The following is a 22,334-nucleotide window of genomic DNA, read 5'->3' on the forward strand; positions in this document are numbered from 1 at the left end:
CGCGCGTGTCCCTTTTGGCGGCGGTTGCCCGGGAGCGTCTTTACGTGTGTAAGGTGGTGATTTTTACAGGAGAACATTGTTGCCACCCTAGAAAAAAACTAAAAAACCAAAAAAATAGGGTTCGGTATCACAGTTTGACGTTATAACGTGAAAATTATCACCGAAAAACGTGAAGGCATCACGTTATAATGTGAAACTATCACATAAAAAGGTGAAAGTGTCCCGTTGTTTTGTAATAGTTTCACGAAATAACGTGATACTTTCACCTTTTTACGTAATCATTTTTCACGTTATAACGTGATAGTTTCACTAAATAACGTGAAAATGATCACGCAAAAACGTGAAGGTATCATATTATAACGTGAAAGTATCACGTTATTTTGTCAGAGTTTCACGTTATAACGTGATACTTTCACATTTTACGTAATAATGTGATGGTTTCACGAAATAATGTGAAAATTATCTCATAAAAACGTGAAGGTATCACATTATGTGACGTGATACTGAGCCCTGTTTTATTTTATTTTATTTTATTTATTTTTTCTAGGGAGGCTGCAATGCGCTTCCATAGATTTCAGAACGATAAGAAGAGGTTGAATATAACTCAGGCTCATTAACCCCCCCTGCTGCTCCACGTTGTGTGTCGTGAGGCAGTTTTTTTCACCTCCTCTGGAAGCCCTCAGCTGATCTGGGCATCTCGCATGCACACCCTCAGAGGGTTAAAAGCCAAAGGCCTGGGCAGCAGGGCCGCTCCGCTGGTCTGAGAGCGCTCCGGCGGGCGGCCATCTGTCTCCATCAGCCACCGCAGCCAAACGCTTGAGGAATCCGACCACTCGCTCACTCGCCCGCCCATCTCTTTCCCGGCTTTTTTTTTTTGTGTGTGTGTGCGTCAAGCACCTTCTTTGCCTTCTCCTCCCATCCCGTGCCCTTTCATTAAAACAATTAAACCAAAAAAAAATCCAAGTTTTTTCTTTGGCATGACAGCACCAGTCAGTGCTGCAAGGCTGCAGCGATGGTTGCAGATGCGCCCCCATTAACCTTGGACTGAAATTGCGTATCAAACATTAGTCTAATGGAAACACGCCAGGGTTTTCTTTTTAAATATACATTTCATTTTTTTTTTAAATCCACCCACATGAGTATTGGTGTTTTCAGTATGTTTTGCAAAGCTGTGGTAGAAACACCTTTTTTTATATATTTCCTGGTAGTATTTTTTTTATTTTATTTAAAAAACCATTGCGTAGTATGTTTGGACCTTTAGGTTATCTCTCTCATCATAGGCTACTCTCTAATTAGTTGATAGTGTTAGGATAGATCAATTTAACTGATCTACAACTATTTATAATAAGAATGATGATAATCCATAATTAGAAAGATAATTAGAGCTCTAAAGTTTTGAATGTACAGTTCCGTGAAAAAACCTACCATACATGGCACAGCAGCAGGGTAGCCACAAGCCTCACATTTGCAATGGTGACGGCAGGTGCAGCTGTTATCCTCCAAAATCTAGAGTGTCTACCATGATTCTTAATGCGACACATTTATTTGTCACATAACATCAGCTGGTAAAATCTGCGGTTGTTGCAGTTGAAGTTCTGCTCTAATTTTGTTCAAGTCTGTCACTGAAACCCAGCGACTGTTTTGGACTGTGAGCTCCGAAAGGTTAAATGCATTGTGCCCAAAAGGTTTTTACACTCTCATTAGCATCAGCTGTCTGCGGTGCTAATTGGCTGTGTTAGTCAGGGGCCCCTTCTCGAGTCTTACCAAGCCGCCAGTGTGCTTTTTAGACTTTTCTTTCCCTCCTCTTCCTGACTGTTTGATGGCCTTTTCTCCCACCATGTGATTTGGCGCCGCTTTGAAAGCACATTATTTACTCTTGAAGTGTTTCCTCCTGTCAAAGGGGGCTCCGGTCTAGGGGACAGAGAGCGAGAGAGAGAGAGAGAGAAGGCAGAGAAGCCAAGACCCCACGTTGGTAGCACAGATGCAGGGAGCTGGTCTGTCCAAGCCCTCCCTGCTTGAAAAGTGTCACTCTGCTAAACTGTAGGAGCTCTCAAGCCTTCGAAAGTAGAGGTTGGAAAAAAAAAAAAAGTACCGTGTTGACAGCAGCACTTAAACAATTAGAATGTACAGTATGGGCTGCTCCAGTGTAAAAACGTACAAAGTGCATCCATTAGCTGCATATCACATCGGGAACCAAGGCCCAACAATAGCTTAATGAGCTCTGGGTAAAGTCGTGGTGAAAGAGCCTGCAGAGGTAGGAAGAGAGGGACGCGGCGGTGAAAGGACGGAAAGGTTACAAGGAGATGCAGCCTCGCAGTTGGAGAAGAAGACGTGAAACAAAGTGAGGGGGAAAGATTTGGAAGCCGACTTGAGACGGAAAGACGGAGAAAGAAAAGGGAAGGCGGCAGTGGGGGGGGGGTGAGCACTATTTTTGGGTCCCGGCCTGCATGGGCCGACTTTGAGGAGAGAATTTTAATTGCGTCTGTTGGCCGGAGATAAATACCCAATCACACAGACCCCCTGTGGATGCCTAATCAGTGTGATTCTAATGACCACAGCTGCTGACACCAGCCTACAAACTAACCACTAATCATAGGACTCATGATCTCTGGATGCTAACTTCCTACTTTTCCCCCCAAAAAAAGGGGGGGAAAGAAAGAGCTATGATGATGGAGTTAAGCAGCATCTTTAGTTTCCCTCATTAGCGAGAGATCAAATGAACAAATAGATGAACTGGAGTCTTTGATACGCGCCTGCGGAGATGATTATTGTTAGCTCGCCAGTGGAACCGGCAATAAATCTCACTGCGACTTCGGAGAAATAAATTCTTAGAAACATGCCGGGCCGAGAATTTCCCCCAAGCTTTCCCAGGAGAGGTTACAGAATAAAATCCTGCGCCGGCCTTTTCATTGGACAGTGAAAGAAACCAGCGCGACTCCACGCTGGTTTCTGTGGATTGTTGTTTTTATGGGTGGGTGTCTACGCCATGTGGTCGTCAGCTCTGCGGCTCTGACCAAAATCTGTCTTCTCAGAGCCAGACTAAACCACGTCCCCGCTGCAACCGACACAGCAGCGCTGCACTTTTTTTTCTTTTTTTTTTTACCCCACCCACTGCTTGAACTACCACAAGTAACGCTGGAAGAGTCTGAAAATTTCTATGTATCTATCTATCTATCCATCTATCTATAGACAGACATAACAATTTGGCCCAAAAATGACTTTTTATGCTACTACGCTAACGATATATACACATATTTGAATATATGAAGGTTAATCTTTACAACAATCAGATTTTATTTGATATTGATTGTGAAACAGCACTTCCTGTTATCGTACTTGATTCTGATCGAGCAAATCTCACATGTCCATCAGATTTAGCCTACATGTCCATGTGGAAAGGATCTGATAGAAAACATTTGGGAAGGGGACGGATCCCTTCTGGAATAGTAGACGATTAGATAAACATTCCGTATGAGTGCAGCAGGCAGTCAACGTAAGCCTCCATCCCACAGTTGTACCTGCCCAGCGATCTACCTGCCGAAGATACTCTCTCAGAGAAGCACCCGCCACAACACAGTGTTCCCTCAAGCCAAGGCAGTTACAGGGCTGAACCGTGCGATTCGATGACAACCTCCCACACAACGCGACACAGTTGAGAGTCGATCCAAGAGCCGGCATGGCGAATCGTTTGGGTCCAAAACTTCCCGCACTGCAGGACAGCAGAGATCCAGACCCGCGCTTACTAATTTAACGGAGATGAGTTAGCCTACTGGGTCAGCCTCTCATTTTCCAAGTCTGCAATCGACTGGTTTTCCGCGCCAAGGTTCGCACTGATCCGTGCGACTCGAGGGCTCCCGTCATCTGGATGTGTTTAGTGAGAGATCCAGAAGATTTTAGAATGAGTTTGGAGATCAGGACGTGCGCCGTTGGCCAGCGATGAGCTACTCTGCGGCACTTAACTATCAACAGTGGAAGCAGGGAAAAGGCCCTTTGTGTTTTTCTTTGCTTGCTCTTAATTTCATGAGAAAGTGAGTCCAGGTCTGATGAAACTGTCGCTGCAGCGTCTAAACTGCGGCAGCCTGTCCTTTACAAGCCTGCAGTATCTTCCTGTTTGTGTCACGGCTAAGCCACCAGCTCCAAGCACGCCGACGGATCATAGCCTTCGAGGCTAATGGGCCCGAATTCAGGCATTGTATCAAAGTAACTCAGCCCTCTTGCAAGGTTATAAGTTTGTCACTTGTAGTTTGCAGCAGAAGCAGTTGCAGTAGTTACAGCTGGAGGTCAACTTGCTGCTGCTGCTGCTGCTGCTGCTGCTGCTGTTGTTGTTGTTGTTTGAATTTAACTGGAAGTAAAGCATTGTTTTCCAATCATAAAGCATCACTTCAGAGACGCAGTTGTGGCAGGTTGTGGTTCTCTCGGGATCGCTGCCCGAAAATGAAACATACGGCGCGTTGAAGTCTATAAATATGGCTTTCACTTAAGCCAGTAAAGTATGTTTTTCTTTTTTAATGTGGTTGCGGCACATGTTTGCCCTCCAAAAGGAAAAACCAAAGACAAATTTTGTATTTAAGGAAAGGCTCACTCTCGCTCCGTCTGAACTGCAGATTTATGTTGACGTCAGAAAGCCACAATAAACTGGCAACTGTATTTTAGTCGCACTGAAAAAAACAAACAAAAAAAAAAACATGCGCGACTCGTTGTAAAGTTCCTTGCGTGTGTCTCTTTGTCGGTACTGGCCCCAAATTCAACCCTGTAACCAAACTCAGTGTGCCACCAGCAGCACCCAGACTGTCTCTAGGGCAACTGAGGAAGGTTTACATCTCCTATGGCAACTGATGAGGCGGGGGAGGGAGGGTGGGGGCGTCCTCCACCAAGCAGCCAGCCAATCATCCAGCGAGAAAGAACGGGGAAAAAAAAAAGTGATTAGCCAAAATATATGAAGCGTCCGTCCATCCATCCAGCCAGCCAGCCGGCCGGCCGGCCGGCCCACCCAATCCCAGCCGAGCACATCCTGGCGGCGTGGCGGTAATTTGGTAATTTATGCTAATCGAGTGCATTAGGCTAATTGAACAGATTCCTGCAATTGGAAAATCAGTCTGGTTTTGAAAAGGCGGCTCGTTTTTCGATGTGGAAAGAGGGACGGAAGGATGGAGGGATGGATGGAGGGAGGGAGGGAGGGAGGGAGGGAGGAGGAGATGGCGGTGGTCACTTTTACCGCACTTTTGAGGGGACTGAAAATGTTTCAAACAAATTAATGTAAAGGGCCGTTTCAGAAGACGGATTCCCGTCTGGTCGTATCATTCTGCCGAGTTCGGGGGATGTGGAAATATCTGCTCTTTTTTCTTCTGCGGGGCGTCAGATAGCCTGTGATTTGGGGTTCCTGGCAGTAACCTCGGGCAGCCAGCGGCTCTGCCGTATTGCTCGGCGGTTCTGGAAATGTGGTCGGGTCCAGCACACATAGGATGGAATTCCAAGAAATGACGGCCTATTTTCAGTGTCCTCTCCGCTCAGCCCCTTCCCTCACTCCCCACATCCCCTCTGTCTCCTTGCGGCCCGCCGCCCGGTGCCACTGACCCGTCCCCGCGATTAAGATCCATCGCGTTATCTCGCCGAAGACGCGGCGTCCCATTTCATCATCATCATCATCGTCGCCGCGCCTCTGAGCGCGTGTGGAGGCGCCGCCGTCCCGCCCGCGATGGATTCATGCGTTCCCGTCCTCCAGCGGGAGGCGAGATTGTTTTGTTTTTAAGTGGGAGCCCATTGATCTTTTATTAGGCTGTTAAGTCAATGCGCCGCACTGACAAACAGCTTGAGATTAAATGAGGGCCCTTTGAAGGGTTTTATGTGCACGTGTGGGTGTCAGGGAGCCGGCGAGCGGCCTTCACCAAAGGCCGGCGGAGCCAGTTGTTGGTGCTCAGACCTCATTATTACCTTCTCTGGTCCAAACTGTTGATGGCGTCCACTTTGCTAAAAAAAAAAAACCCCATTCAGTGGAAAAGTTCTCCATGAAATGGATTCTGGCGTTTTTAACCAGATTGGCAGAGTTTACTTTTTCTTTTTTCTTTTTTCAAATTCGAAGTGTCTCCAGCAGCAGCTTCTGGGTGGTCGCTCCTTTGTGTGCATTTCAGTCAATAATGTGGAGTTGAATCAGAGCGCTCTAACAAATCAAGTGGCCTGAATTATACATGAAATATGCTTCGCTCAGGCTGTTGGTACTTTTGAAGAAAAGAAAAAAAAGAAAACATTTTGTTAAACCATCATCTGGCCACTCACCCTTATTCTGAAGTAGTTTTCTTTTTATGTATATTTATAATTCATGAGCATTGTGGGGCTGCAGAGGCTTAGACTCTCAGTCAAAGTTGATTGTCACTTACTTCATTGTGCCTTCAACTTATTCAGTTCAGTTCAGTTCAACTTTATTGTCACTGCCATACACAAGCACAAGGTGACAAAATGCCATTTAGCATCCAACTAGAGGTGCAGTACAATCATTTACAGTTGATCTATACACAGATTTGGTGCTATGAATATTCTATACAGTTAGATATAATGTATGCGTTAGGTGGGTGGATATAGACACAATATACAGAATATTTAGACAAATATAATAATGTTAATAAATAATATTATTAAGCATTAAAATGCAAAGAAATACCAAGATGATGCAGTAATGTAGCTTCCCATCCAGAGGTTACGACAACTGTCAGCTTTTCCTGTTTGGAAGCCATCTAGACTGGAAGAAACCGGAGAAGGGCGACCGAGCGGCCGTCCGACCGACCGCAGCAGCAGCCGCTGGCGTGTGAAAGCGTTGTTCCGCCCGCTGGAATTCCCTCGCTGCGACGTCTTGGCAAAGTGGTTCCTTCTGCGGGAACCGCGCAGTAAAGCGAGACCCCCCCCCCCCACTCCCCAAACGCAGCACCCTCCGCGTATTTACGCAGCAAACGACTGTCGGTAACTTCACCGCCGCTGCTCATTCCTGGGAAACTGTTGTTGTGTCGTTGCCTTCACGTTGTTTAGCGAGAAATGACTTTCTGGCTGATAAAGTGATTACATTCTCATCAGAGGGAATTGGCCCACCGCTGTCAAGATGGCTCCGTTGAAGGCAAATACACACACGCACAGCACAGAAACAAGGAGTGCAGTGAGTGAAAACGAAAATAAAGCACAAGAGCTGAACAACACAACACGTTGATTTGACGCCACATTCGCTGCCGGTGGTCTCTCGTAACTCCCAAGTTCACCCTCCTGACCTCTGCTGTCGTCTCTCCCCGCAGTGTGCAACTGTGACCTGGCTCGGTCGGGCTTCTTCCAGAAGAAGGGCGAGTACATCTGCACGGCCGACTACCAGCGTCTGTACGGCACGCGGTGCGACCGCTGCGACAGCTTCATCACGGGGGAGGTGGTCTCGGCTCTGGGACGCACCTACCACCCCAAGTGCTTCGTCTGCAGCCTCTGCAGGTACCTCACACGCGCACATACACACACGCACACTCACGCGCACGCGCACACAGCTGATGCTAGCTGCTGTGTTTCGCTAATATTTATTAGCAACAGATGAAGCTACAAGTCAAGGAGGGACGCTGCTACTTTTGTGAAGCTTGTGATTTTTATACCTTTGTACTTTTGCTTTCCTTGTTCTAGAAATACTTGAAGCCGCTTAATTTTCTTGGACGCGTACGATCTTTATTCTTAAAAGTTCAGACAGAAGACCAGAATCAGAAAAAAATTATTATCTGTCGTAACAGAAGCTTGTCTTTGACGTGGCCCACATAAAACCAGAGATACATTGATTTCTCTGTTTAAACACAAGTATGTATTTAAACAGTGTCATTTTAAGACTCTAAAAGAATAAATAAACAATAAATAGACAATATTAAGTTGGGGCTGATTTAAGTTTCTGGATACTTGGGGGGCAACATAAAGATAATTGAAATGACATTAAATCATTCAAGACAAATATGATATATATTTGTTATATAATTGTAAAATGTAAATGTTACAGTTTACATTTACAATGTTTTCTCTGTTTTTCTCGTTTTTGGGGCCGTGTAAAGTCAGTTAATGTGGCATAAATTAATTGAAAAGATATTAAGAATTTAATAAATTGTTCACCACATTGGAGCAGTGTAAGGACAACTGAAATGACATTCAGATGATATTTTTCTACTTGTTCTAAAACTATAACTGCTATTCTTGCTTGCACACGTTTCAATGACGAACTGAAGCCTGTGAAGAACTTGTTCGAAAAGAAAGAGAAAAAGGAAGTGAAGTCAATTTTGAATGCGTCACCAGTCGGATCCTTTTAACCCCCTCCTCAAAATTGCAAAGCTGAGTCACCGGTGCGGCTCCTCCCGCCTCCATTCGGTCCGATTGAAAAGCTCCGGCAGATGGCTGCTTCCGTTTGCCAAGTCACGATTCCGCTAAGCGAGCCGTCCCAGCGTTGCACGCCGTCAGATTTAGGGAAACTAGGCCACCTCTCCTCTGACCTCCGTCGGCGTCCACGTCGAGCTCCTGGGTGAACCAGCTTGGAATCCCCCTGAATCTGCAGTCTTTCCTCTTAGGTTGGAGCCCCAAAAATCTCTCCTGCTCGTCTCCGACCTTCCTGTCTTGTCTGAAATTGTGTGTCAGTGTGCAAACAAGAAGCCATCAGTCCTCGTGACGGCCTCAAGGAAAATTGCATTTGTTGTCGTTTTTGCTTTTCCTTAAAATTGGCCATTAAAAATTCAGTCTGTCCAGCCAGCGACAGGCAGAGCTAATGTGTGTGTGTGTGTGTGTGTGTGTGTGTGTGTGTGTGTGTGTGTGTGTGTGTGTGTGTGTTTTCCTGTTTGTGGAGTCAACTGGAAGAGACAGCGCAAGTCAGAGGGTGAACCTCTATTTTCCTCGTCCGTCTGCCCTCTGTCTCTCCACACTCGGTCTTCTCCTCCACTCTCCCTCTTCCTCCTCACCTCCGCTATCATTATTTTCATCCTCCCCCCCACCCCACCCCTGCTCTTAATCACCACCGTGCGTCTCGCATATTCCTCCTCTGCGTCTTCCTCCTCTCGCTTTGCGCCTGTCATCAAGGCTCACGCTTCTAACGAAGGCAGACTGGAGGTTTCGCTTTCGGCGTGCGGGTGATCAAAGCCGGAGCTCATATTACCCAAGCCAGAAATAGCTTCACCTCGGATTTTTTTTTTTTTTTGGTTTAAAAAAAAAAACATGCATTAAATATGTAAACAGAATGAATTTTTCACATGCCGAGAAAGGGCTGACAAGGCAGGAGTGTCTTGAGGGATGCAGAGCAGCGCACAGGTGAAGACAAGGTTGAACGAGTTCCTCGCCATCCCAGCGCTTCGCCGGGCTCATGTGGGTTCTGCACCGGAGGCGACCGGCTGTCACATGTGTGTACGGAGTCACGCTAAATATGAAAAATTTGCTCAAATCTCGGATAACCGCGGGGCAACACGGTGGAGTTTGAGGCAAAACAGAAGTTGAGATGTTCACCAGTCAGCCACTTCATCCGGTAAAATGTCCAAAAGCTTTCAGAGCTGTGGTGATGTGGTGTCCGTGTTGAACATTAATACCATTTCCAGGGCTTACAGTGATCCCAAAAGGAGAAAAGATCTAGTGAGCAGCATGAGGAAAATGCCACAATGTCAGGGGTCAGAGGTCAGAATAGGTAGACTGGCCGGAGACCATAGAGACTCACTTTCCTACTGGTGTTGTCATTATCTGTCTGCAGTTGGTTTTAAAGTTACTCATTATTTTCCATTTCTCAGATATTTATTTTTTCATGTCACCCCTGACTGCAGTGGAGCAGCCTCATACAATTGTGTGTCCACAAGCAAAGTTGACAAAATTGGCCCTCTGTTTACAGCCGTCAACAAAACCCTCAGTTTCAGTATCCTGCTGAAACAGGTTGTTTGTCGTTCCTGCCGCGTGTTTTTGAAAGGGGAGGAGAGACGGTGTTTGCAAGTTTGATCCATAGGTTGGAGGTATCGATGCAATGTGTTGATGCCCTGTGTGACATCGCAAGGGGCAGATTTTCTATCCTCCTTCCTGAAAGGGAGAGCGAGCGCATACAAGTAAAGGATGGATTTTCATGATTCCTGACAGGCTGGAGGAACAATGTTAGAGAACATTTAGTGCCTCCAATGGGCCGACTGAATGAAGTCATTGGTTGGAATGCTCTTCAGTCCCTGTCTGTGTTCACTGGGGCCTTTGTTGAATAATTTGCCCGGTTGAAACGTCTCTTCCTTGTCTGTCCTTTCTGTTTCATGTACATGCGAGACTCCACTCCTTCAATAATGCAGGAGCACTTTAGGGGGTCAAGGTGCGCTTGTGTACATTGCACGAGCCCTTTGCTGGCGCTTTTTCAAGTGTGTGCACACCTTTCACTGCCCCCCGCTCCTGTGTTGATGTCTCGCAGCTCTGCTGGAGTCTGGAGCCTCCCTCCGGGTGTTGGCTCCGGCTCCGAGCGGGGGCGGCCGGGGGGGATGGAGGAGGGAGTAAAGGGATTACTGTCGTCTATGTCTTTTAAACAGCCTTCCCTAAGCCTTTTAGCTCCCTATTCATTCCCTCATCCTAAAGAAATCAATCAGACTCCAGGAAAAAAAAAAGAAAAAAAAGGGCCGCGGCAGAGGAGGCTGGCTTGGTTCGAAACGAGAAGAGCGTCGCTGCTGCGGTTCAATGTGATTTACTGCGCTGTTGATGTCCTGTTCTCTGCATCGTGTTTTGGCTTCCTCGGACGGAGTTGGTGCTTGAAGGCGGAGGTGAGCCCAGGGCACCAGATGTGCAGGCTGGGGAGAGAGAGGAAAAAAAAGAAAGTGGTTGATATCGACCATGAATGCCAAGGTCTCGGCTACAAACTTTCATTCTCAGAGATAGTTTTAGAAACCTTTGGCATGGCAGCATCAAGGGCCCACATGATCCAACAACAATAGACGTCTTTTTAACTCCCTTCCCATTTCAAATTCTATCCTGAGATCAGACAGGATTACAAAAGTCACTCCAACAGCTACTTGTTTTTGTTTTTTGGACCTCGGTCTAGAATAACTTCAGGCACGTTTTTATCCTTTTGTCGCTGGATTCTCTCTTCTCTTTTCTTCCCTCTTAAATCCTCTCTTTTATTTATGTGTGTGTGCTCCTCTCCTCAGCAAACCCTTCCCCATCGGAGACAGAGTGACGTTCAGCGGGAAGGACTGCGTGTGCCAGCAGTGCTCTCACACCCTCGTCAAGCCCAACGAGCCCATCAAGATCCACGGGCCGAGCCGTAAGTCCCGCCTCCTACTGCGCTCTGTCCACTCCAGGGCGCCGCCTCCAGCGCTTGGCCGTCATACAGATCTGCCAGCTGAGAGTCAAGCAGCATGAAAACGGTGGAATGAAGAAAACATTTCATAGTTGAGGGATATAATTAAGCAATGTGACAGCAGGGAGTGTGGGGTTGTAGAATATCGTCACTGGTGGGATCCCCAATCCATCAACACGCTGAATCACATCCAACACATTGTGTCGGTTGTGGCTGTGGCTGCTACGTCTCCCAGTGATAGAATTACTTCCACACTGCCGCGGCAGTGCACGTTTGCAGCTGTCAGGTTGCCGTGATTACATCACCTGTGGGGCGGAGTGATACGCGAAGTGAAAAGCCCCGGTGCTCCTCGTCCTACTCACTGAATGCTCCTTTGTCTCGTCACAAAAAGCTTGATCGGCGCTAATCGCTGCATTTCTTTTTAATCCCACACGAGGCTGCGTGTGATCGTCATTCTCAATCGTATGCAAACAAACAGACTTAGTTCCACACTGAGCTTTTCTCCGTGCACAACCACTAGGATGACAACCTGGAATTCCATAAAAAGGGGGTGATGGTGATTGACGGCGAATTGATCGCCGCTTGCGACTTGAGGCTGCCGCTGGCTGGCTGCCTGGCCGGCTGACTGGCTGACTGGCAGTAAATAACTGTCCTCCCCTTGCCAGCCTTATCCAGGGAGAATAAAATCCATACAGCTCCCCAGCTGCACGTTCATCACTCTGCCCTTATGGTCTCACAGGGGCGGAGACGCCGCTAAATGCTGCGCGCCGCCTCTGGCGCTCCATAAAAGTAAATCTGATATTTGCTGAGGCAAAAAAAAATAAAAAAAATACGGCCTGGCTGCGGAAGTGTAGTTGTCTTAGGCGTGGGAATATATTCACCCAGGACAAATTGGCACATCATTTATTTATTTTTAAAGCCCCCAGAAAACAATTTGCCTCGTGAAAGCTGGCTTGACACAGGTGTTTCTAACGAGACTAATTAGAGGCCGCGTTCCATTCAGGTGGGATATTTCCAGACGCTGCTGTCTCTCAGGGAAAGGCTCCGGCCGCCACACTAAATGGAACTCAGCCCTAATAACTGTTATGAATGGCGCTCCTTTTTCTGGTTTCTTTTTCCTAATGAGCACAGAACACATGATGCACCAGTCCTTTCACACTGAGCTTCTGTTTCAGGCCACGCAGTGCTTTATTCACTCTATCTCCGACATTATCATTATAAATTATATATATATATATATGTATATAAAGTTCTGAATTTCAAGATATCACAATAAAATGTTATTGCTTGATTGGCAGGAACTGATCATATGAACTAGTTGCAGCTCAAAACAATCAAAGCAAGCAAAGTGCCTGTGGGAGTGACTTGTCTTATGTGATAATAAAACACAATCAGTCAGTGAAAACTACCACTGTATTAGCTGTTCAGTCTGCAATACCCTCATTACACTGCAAAGACAATTCTGCAAGCCCGTCTGTTTGTAATTTTTGGTGGCGGTTTGGATTTCCTAAAAAATATGACTAATTAATATCAGACATTCGTATTTGTCTGAGGTTTTACTCTATTGTGCTCAAAAATCCTGTCTCAAAAACGTGAAAGTATTTCCAGGGAAAAAAAGCCTCTCTCCTCTTTCCATTCCTCTCTTATTTCAGAACAGTAATTCTGAGTGACAAGGTGAAATGCTGGACAATAAAATCTAATATACATTTCCAGCATTGATCGCAGCTGTCTTAGTGTGGAGGTAGGATATAAATTTACTGCCAAGAATAAATTGTATGCACAAGAGCCGACCGGCCGACCAAAGAGTAATGAGACGTGTTTGGTTGTGTAGCTCCCAGAGCTCAGAGCTGGAGTGAAGAGTCTCGAACTGGACAAATATATACATCTTCTCTTTTGTCCTCTGATAATGCAAAAGCGATGCTGGTCTGTGGAGAAAAGCGTGAAGTCAAAGACGCTCAGCTGTGCACATCAGTAATCTGGCTGAAAGCACCGGTGTCACCGGCGCCGCCGCAAGCAAACAACAGTGGGGATTTATGAGAGCTGAGGGAGCCCGACTCAATATACAGCAGTTTTATTTACTGTAAAACAGTTTGTCTTCGCTGACAGCTTGGAGCGGAGCAGCGCGCTGTGACTGAAAGTCTTTCTTTTGGGGGAAGGAAGAGCGGATCAGAAAAAGGCAAAAGACCAACGGACGTGTCTCAGATTAAAGCCAGTTGGAAAGATGATGTCAATTACACAACTGCTGATGGGAATATAGAAATAATCACATTTATTTAGCTTATGTTTTAGATTTTTTTGTAAGAAAGAAAAAAAACAAAAATGCACAGCAGACATTTTTTCACTCTGGAGGTCACATGAGGTCACAGGCCTCCAGCTCTGTTACCCTGGAGAAGCTCCAGCAGCGATTGGCCAAATGTTTCATCAGGAGACTTGAGGGGAAGAAAGATTAATTTGAGACTAAATTAAATTGAGACTGAATGTTTCTCACCGCCCTCACCATCGGAACTGGTCTTTGACTTCAGTTTTTCATTAGTGCTCACTTAAAAGCAAATTAGGTTGAGATAATCAGAGCGATGCTGGACCGCTGGAGAAATCAAACTGTTCATGTGTTGAAAGATGAAAGGATTGATCACATGACGCCCTTACTTATTTATTTATTTTTATTTAAATATTTCAATTGCACCACATTGCATGTGTGTGTGACAGAAGTCAGTTCCTGGAGCAGGAGGATGTTTTTCTGCTGCCTTTGATCTGAGGCTACTTCACTGACACTTGTGTCTTACCTGCATTCAATCATGTTTAACAATGCATGCAGTTAACAGCACTTCGAGGCTCGATGCTCTGGAGCGTTAGCGCCCCTATCGATCACCAAAGACGCTTCAGGGGTTTACAGAAAGCAAAAAAAAAAAATCTTTAAAGGCGCTACAATTACACCTTGCAATATTTCCCTTCTTCTTCGTTCCTTCCTGTCTTCTCCAGACTGCGCAGGCTGCGGAGACGAGATCAAGCAGGGTCAGTCCCTCCTGGCGCTGGAGAAACAGTGGCACGTCAGCTGCTTCAGGTGTCGGACGTGCAACATGGTCCTGACGGGAGAGTACATCAGCAAGTGAGTGTGCACCATCGAAGAGACAAAAAAGATGAGATTTTCGAAAGTACACGATTGGCTTGATTCACAGAGACAAGAAACAAAATCCACTCCGTCGTCCCGACGCCTCAGCTCGGGTTTTTTCGCACACGTCACGGTTTTTATTGTGTGTGTTGCAGGGATGGAGTGCCCTACTGCGAGGCGGATTACCACGCCCAGTATGGGGTGAAATGTGAGACCTGCAGCAGATACATCAGTGGAAGAGTTCTGGAGGTGAGAACCAAACAGACAGAATTCCACAACAGAGCAAACTGGCTGTTGACTGCGGCGGCTTAGTGTAATCAGCCTTATCACAATTGAGCAGTATTGCATTTCTTTTATTATTATTATTATTATTTTTTACTCCATTTAAGCTCCGCTGTGCTTCGGGCGAACCGAAGGACTTGAGATCGGAGCGGCGATAGGACTTTTGTTCTCTCGCTGAGGCCGAACCTAAACAGATCCGCTGCTGCTGTTGGCGAAGGCCGCCGCTAAAACATCGTTCCGCTCGTTTTCGACGCTGTCTTCCCGAGGCGTGGCTGAGGTGTCACTTAGAGCGAGCCGGCAGCTGGGAGAGGAAACGGGCAGGTTTATAAAAAGATCTGAGGGCCAGAGAGGGAGTCAGAGAGGAGGAGACGGGGAGAGATGACGAGGAGCTGAAAGGCACTTTTGTCGTGTGGCGCTTGTTTGTGTTTGTGTTTGGGAAGGTTTGTTTGAAGCAGCACGAGGAGAGGCCAGCTGGGATGGAAGGAAGGAAGCGGAGGAGGAGGAGGAGGAGGAGGACAAGGACGAGTACGGGTGTGAGGGTGAAAATAATGAATGTGATGCTAATGCTGAAGTGCAGACGCTAAGGAAACGTTTTGGTGGAAGAGGTCTCGGTGGACCTTTCTGCTATTCTCTGGGACACACACACACACACACACACTGAACCAGTGCCTGGTTGTCCCTCGTGCTCCTCTGCTTGTCAGGATGGCTGGTGCAAAGTGCTTTGTTTCAGACTTTCAGCCCCTCTGGACTATTTATAGACACGGGGGCCGTGTCAGCGTCGGTCTGTGTGTCTACTGCGTCTCCGCGTGTCACTTTTTTCTTCCTCTTCTCTCCCAACATTTCATACGCTTATCATGCTAACACGCACGCACAACGCTCCTTTTGTTTGTTTGTTTGTTTGTTTGTTTGTGTCTCTCCTGTCACATTGTGACGTCATCATCATCATTCGACTTTTACGGTGCCAAATACAGCGCAACTGCCAAATGTGCCACAGCTGCAGGTACGTAAACGATGCAAATTCAATCAACACGACTTGAATGTTTCCAGTAGAAACTGTCGTAAAAAGTACTCAAATAAAAGTCACGATATAGCGAGCTAAGCCGCACCTTCCCGCTGTTGTTTGAAACACCGTCAGTCAGCCGTCCTCGGTCTACCTGTGTGTCTCTACTTTGAGCTGTTCCGCTAAGAGTGCCGCCTGCAGGTTTGGAGCACTTCCGTTGTAGTGACTGCCTGGTTTATGCAGCTTTTCTTTTTTTCGTTTGCATCCGTTGTGTTTTTTGCGTCGCTTCTCTGTTTGCAGGAAATTTAATGATTATATATATGTTTTTATGTCTTGCAGTGCGTTTTTTTTTTTTTTTTTTTCATTTGCACCACATTCCTCTTATTGTACCTTGTTTAGATCTGAGTTTGTGAATTTGCATCATTTCCATACCTGCAACTATTTTTGCCAACTAAGACGCATTAGGCAGTTGTGTTGTGTTTGGCCCTCGTTGGCCACCGTAGATTTTACTCATGCAAAGTGCAGAGACGGAGAAAAAACTTGTGCTGAGTCCATTTAAATGTGGATGCTGTAATAAGTTCCTCCGCCCAGCAGAATGTTGCCGCTTTCATTCCCATTTATTCCCGCTCTATGCTGCATGAATGCCTCTCATCCCTCTCCCCCACCACCACCTTCTCCTCCTCCTCCTCTTCCTCCCTCGCAGCCCTGTGAAACCGCCGTTGTGTCGCTCCTGTTGTGTAGCCTCGAGATAATGTTCTCCGAGCCACGCTTCTGAAATAATGCATGAGGAGGAGGTTGAGGCCTGAGAGGCAAACCTGCGTTACCGATCACCTGCACCGTGCAGACACTGAAAAACTTCACAACAAGGTTGTTTTTTTTTGTTGTTTTTTTATGTTGAGAATAGAGACGGTGCACGCTCCGGTGCCAACAGGGAGGTCGGAGCTCTCAGTGATTTTTGTTGTAAACTCTGTTTTGTGAATGTGTTGCCTGTGTTTCCTCCGGATGCTCGCAAAACCTGATTATTACTATCTGCATGTCCTTCGTTGGCCTAATCTGAAAAAGCTGTTTGAATAACGGCTGAATTCAGAAGATCAGTGGTCTGTTCACATTGCCCGGATCGAATTATGAAAACTGTCGTATTCAAATTTACATTGCAGTATTGCTGTGTGAATGTGAGTCTGGTCATAGATCCGTCTGTGTCTGTTTCTGCCCTGCCTCATAATCCCCTCCTCTGTCAAACTACAGCCACGGCTTTCTGTTATAATTAGTGATTTTAGTAGCTGTACAACAGAAGGGAATCAAAAAAAAAAAAAAAAAAATAGAGGCACATAAAAGCTGCTTTCTTCGCTTCGGTTTCTCCCTCGCCCCTTTCTTCCGCAGAATCTCAGTTTGCCAGTAAATACAGCAGCCTGCTAAACACCGGAGAGAACAGCGGCCTCATTATAGTTGTACTGATACGGAACAACTACAGACAGAATGTGTTGATTCTGAGAGAGCTGCTTCCTCATCTGCCCTGCTGCTTGTCCTCTCGAGGCAACGCTGCTGTTTTCTGACAGCAATGTGTTCCTGCAGCCTGTCAGTGAACTCGGATTATTTGGCTTTTTCTTTTCGCTTTTCAGAAAGTGTGTTGCCATAGACACGCACACGCACAAAAACAGTTGTGGAAATCAGCTGTTTGTGATGTCACAAAGGGCACTTTAAATGCACTGGTACCTCCCTGAGGTCAACAAACCTCCCAGCTAGGTGTTTGAGTGGTTCGTGGTTGCCTTTGGTTGCTAACAACAAAATGAAATTCAAACTGCATTTTAGATTCAAGAGCCTCTTACATACAGCTGGAAAACAGTGGAGTAAACATGCTGTGCTGTGCTATGAAAGTGTAACGATGTTTTCTGAATGATAACAAAAATCATGAGGAAATCAGTATCATCTGTGACCCCAACGGTGATTGGTTGGATTTCATCTCTGGCTCTTGAGGCGAGAACGTTTGTCTCCGGATGCTGCAGAATCTCCTGCGGAATCTCCTCAAAAGTTCATAAAACATCGGTGGTCACATGACACAGCACGTCACCTTGTCTGACACAGGGCTGATTCTATGAATAGAACTGCTCTGATGGGGTCGCTGTAACCCGAGGCAGCGAGCCACTGCTGTTGGACATATGTGAGAAACACACACATCAACACACAACTTTTCCGAGTGTCTGTTTGACGTGTTTTGCTCTCTGCTGTCCTTCATTTCCATCCTTCTGTCTCACTAGTCTCCAGCTCTCTCTAGCAGACACACACATTTACCAAAAAAAAAAAAAAAAAAAAAAAAACAGTCACATGAAGCACTCCGTGCGCGTTTCATGTGACCGACCCGCAGGGGGTCTCCGCTCGGAAAATACGCCGCCCCAACTGGCTTTTCTCTGCCAGTTTGCATCTGCCAGATTAAAACGACCGCAGGCTGCCCGCAGCCTGGTGCTTTTCCAGAATGCGTCCTGACCCACATTGTCTCAGGTTTATGCGCAGCCGAAAAACATATGACGCCCTGTTGTAACCGCGCTGGACTGTTTAACCATGGTAATTTATGTTGGGTCGCTCCTCTCCTCCCTCCCTCCCCTCCCTCTCTCCTCCGTCCTCGCAGGCCGGAGGGAAACACTACCATCCGACCTGCGCGCGGTGCTCCCGCTGCAACATGATGTTCAAAGAGGGGGAGGAAATGTACCTGACAGGTGACACTCGATGGCTCACGGTCACATATGAGAGGCGTGAGGCGGCGGTGGGAATCAGCCTGAGTCTGTCCTCTTTTCCCCAGGATGTGAGGTGTGGCATCCGTTATGCAAGCAGGCGGCCCGGGCAGAGAGGAGACTCAGGGTACGCTACGCTTTCATTTGAATATATGTATGTAAATATATATATATATATATATATATATATATATATATATATATATATATATATATATATATATATATATATATATATACATACATATACACATCTTGAAGACGTTTTGCCTCTTCTGAACTGATCTGAGTCCAGTTGCCCCAACTTAACCCTTCGACTTCAAGATGACCTGAATGACTGAGAACCGCTGCAGACTCCACCTTCCTCCTGACCCTCTTCATGTCTTTGCAACTCTGCAGCACCGACGGCTGTCCGAGGCCTCCATCTCTCCGCCGGGCTCGTCCATAGGCTCTCCCAGCAGGGTTATATGTGTGAGTAGTAAGAGTCTTCGGAGCTTTTTTTGTTGTTTCCTGAAGACACTTTTTTGCCACCACCAGTTAAACGTTCTGCTAGCGGCACATCGGCTACACTGAAGAAACACAAGCACTTCCTGTTAGGCTCTGATAGCTCAGCCACCCAACCTGAGAGGCTGCTCACTCCCCTTGGCCTGTTCGCCTTCCCAGAGCAACTGCTGTAACGTCGCCGAGGGCGGTTACAGCATTGCGCTGAGTGGAGGTGTTATATCTGTGGTGACACTTTCTGGAAATTGACTGATGTGCTGGATTTTTACTATTATCGTGCAGGCCCGGAGGCTAAAACTGGGATTTATTCACACGCCAGAATGGAGGCTCGCTCTGGTCTGGTCTTACATTGATAGCAATTTGATATATTTAGCCTGCAACATGACATTGATGACCAAAGACGCCCTGACTATTATTGTATCATGAACAATTTGGTCAATTTTACCTATGAACTACAACTTTTCATCAACAACCAAGCAAAATAAATACTTTCCACTGAATCATTGAATGAAAGAAGATGAGGACACTATCCAGGGTGATATTTTTCTCATCCTCCATATTGTTCAGTTCAAATTTGCCTCTGTGAAATGTCTAAAAATTGTCCCTGAATCATGTTTGATTCTACATAATCTCAGTTTCTGTCTGAAGGCTCCTGTATAAAATCCCCAAATCAGTTTTGAATTCTATGTATCAGTCAATACGTGCATTGAGATGGATGACACATTCACTCTCCCTAGAAATAAGAAGAAATTAGAGTGAAAGAACTCAATCTGTACTAGATGACGTCACTTCATACCAGAGTTTCCCATTTTATCAAACAGTTTATCACAACATAGATAAAAAAAAAAAAAAAAAACTCAGCTCCTGAGTGTTGAATCTTATTTTGGGGTGAGTTAAAGTTACCATCCACACGTATTGACTCTGTGTATTGAAGCTTCTTGGAAGCCACACAGTGCTGGATATTTGAAGGTGCATGTTGCGTCCTTGTTGCCGTCGTCCTCATCAGAAAGCACGGCGGCCAGCTGTGCTGCCTGGCAGCGCCGGGCTCCCGCCATTGCTGCATGCCGCCAGCGTGATCATGTCAGCAGCAGTCGTCTTGCATGCAGGCGGGAGTCACGGCGCTGCTCCGTCTCCGACCCCAGCTGCTGCTGCTGCTGCTGCTGCTGCTGCTGCTGCTGCTCTCGTCCTGTAATCAATGACCTTTCTGTTCAGGGGTGATGGATGAGGGAGGAATGCCAGCGTAAGCATGTTGGTCGTGCACGTTGTCTGGCCCCTCACACACACACACACACACACACACACACACACACACACACACACACGCTCACCCCTGAAGGTCACACAACTTCCTCTCTTTTCTTTTCGCTGCTTTCTTCAACTCCTCTCGCTCGCCGCATGACTCACCCCGTGTCACATGACGGTCACTTCACTTCACCGCGCTTCGCCCGTGTGGTGTTTGACGTCGCCGCTCCCGTTTCTCGTCGTCTCATAGTGTATACGTGATGTGTCTGTCTGTGTTTTGTGTATGTGTGTGTGTGTGTGTCTGTCCTCTCTCCAGGCCAGAGTGAAGAATGAGATCCTAGATTATAAGGACCTAGCTGCCCTGCCAAAGGTCAAAGCCATATATGAGGTCCAGCAGCCGGACCTCATATCCTCCTCATACCAGCCCTACCACAGATACACCTCTGATGACAGGCTAGACACTTACAGCTATGGGGAGGTACTACGACTGCTGCACAACATCCATTCAAACTTGCTTTGTCTCTGTTTTCTGGGGGGGCGGTGGGAGATTGGGGGGCGGAGGTATCTGGAAACACTCTATCTATCTATCTATCTATCTATCTATCTATCTATCTATCTATCTTTCTATCTATCTATCTATCTATCTATCTATCTATCTATCTATCTATATCCAATTGGCATCCTCACAAACTTTACCGCCCACTTATCGGGCTCAACCGCTGACATAATTGTCTATAGAAGCCACAATCCAGGCTTTTGGAAATGTGTTTTTTTTGTTGCATGGATAAAACAAGGGCAATGTGTCTCCCTGGGAGCTTCCGCATAGGAGTGCCACTGATCCTCCTATGATCCTCTTAACATGCTCACACTGACAGCTCCAAATCCCCTCGAGCTGACTCGCAGGTAAAACAATGCTGCTGCTGCTGCTGCTGCCATTCAGGTCGCCTCATGCGCAACATACCTCAGTCAATCCTGAAAAAACAAAGCAGCCGCCAGGTCTTAAAAACACGTCGGAGGTGATGTGTTTTTCGTCCTCTGCAGTGCAAATATCAACTCTTCTCCTTCTCTCTGCTGTTGTTTTCAGTCACTCGGGACGCTCTCCCCCTATTCTCAGGTGAGCGCTGCCCCTGTTCTCAGGGAGCCGGTTGAGACCTGTCGTTAACTTCTGTCATTTCCTCCCGCCGCTGAGACACGAGCCTCCGCGCTCACTTCCCCTGGTTTGTCTCCTCAGGACTTTGACAGCCTGGACATGAAGCAGAGGCGCTGCTCCAGTCCAGGTTACATCGACTCGCCCACGTACAGCCGCCAGGGCATGTCTCCCATCATGCCGCGCTCTCCGCAGCACTACGGTTACCTTGGTGAGTCAGCTGGCTGTCACCCCAGCAGACATCCGAATTTTATATTTGACTAAAAGAAAAGGGGAGGAGGTGGGGTGGCAGTCCTTCACGGTTGCACTTTAAAGTGCAACAGGAGTGACGCACTTATGCAGCTTTTTGGGGGGGCGTTCATTTAATTCTTTTGAATTTTTTTGGGCTGTTCAGCTGTTAAAGGAAGAGTTCAACATTCCGAGAAAGCATTCGCTCCGTCCTTTGATGGAGAACATGGGGAGGTGACTTGGTGGAATGACTGATTAATAGCAGGGTCATTACCTTATACAGGATTTATCTTCTAGTTTCAGTCCATGCAGGAGAATAAGGGTCCCCTTGTGTAAAGAAAATTGGCTTTCGTCATGTCTACGTCGTTGTTATGTCATTATTAGTGCTCCTTATTCAAGCCTTACGTTTGATATTTTGACAATAAGTACATTTGAAGGTCCAATAAGGTGCAATTTCAATTTGAAACTTGAGCTTTTAGTGAATTGGCCATCAATGGCAGAAAGTCCTTTGCTTTGCTTGCTCTGCTTTTCTGCAAATCAACCCTTTGTGATGTCACAAAAGGCTGTGATGTGTAGTTGATAATTTCCTACTCAGACAACATTCCCAGTTAGGCAGCTGCATGTTTCTCGTTTTTATCTGTTAAACCAAAAGGTGAAAAAAATTCATAAATCGGCAGCATTTTTGCAAGAGGCTGCAAACACAGGGTTAAATATGCTGTTTTGTGGAGCTACTGAAGTTTTGGATAATACGTCATGCGAGGCTACTGCACTGGGACCCAGAATGAAAAGTCAATAAATTAAAATACATGCAT

At 46.5% G+C, this 22,334-nt stretch overlaps 1 protein-coding gene across 5 annotated transcripts in view; it reads left to right on the forward strand.

Moving 5' to 3' along the window:
• ablim3 (actin binding LIM protein family, member 3) overlaps positions 1-22,334 on the forward strand; it is a 44,728-nt gene that overhangs the window by 13,815 nt on the left and 8,579 nt on the right. For 4 of the 5 annotated variants that reach the window (XM_076041544.1, XM_076041546.1, XM_076041547.1 and 1 more), the window contains exons 3-12: positions 7,275-7,458; positions 11,136-11,251; positions 14,267-14,393; positions 14,552-14,645; positions 18,302-18,389; positions 18,473-18,531; positions 18,804-18,875; positions 20,464-20,625; positions 21,232-21,261; positions 21,379-21,505. In XM_076041544.1, the coding sequence (XP_075897659.1) occupies positions 7,275-7,458; positions 11,136-11,251; positions 14,267-14,393; positions 14,552-14,645; positions 18,302-18,389; positions 18,473-18,531; positions 18,804-18,875; positions 20,464-20,625; positions 21,232-21,261; positions 21,379-21,505 (1,059 nt within the window). The remainder of the gene's footprint in view (positions 1-7,274; positions 7,459-11,135; positions 11,252-14,266; positions 14,394-14,551; positions 14,646-18,301; positions 18,390-18,472; positions 18,532-18,803; positions 18,876-20,463; positions 20,626-21,231; positions 21,262-21,378; positions 21,506-22,334) is intronic. The other variant, XM_076041548.1, reaches the window with a different exon arrangement.

This window comes from Nelusetta ayraudi, unplaced genomic scaffold (assembly GCF_046127955.1).
Source record: "Nelusetta ayraudi isolate G7.1 ecotype Tasmania unplaced genomic scaffold, CSIRO-AGI_Nayr_v1 ptg000068l, whole genome shotgun sequence".
NCBI lineage: Eukaryota > Metazoa > Chordata > Actinopteri > Tetraodontiformes > Monacanthidae > Nelusetta > Nelusetta ayraudi.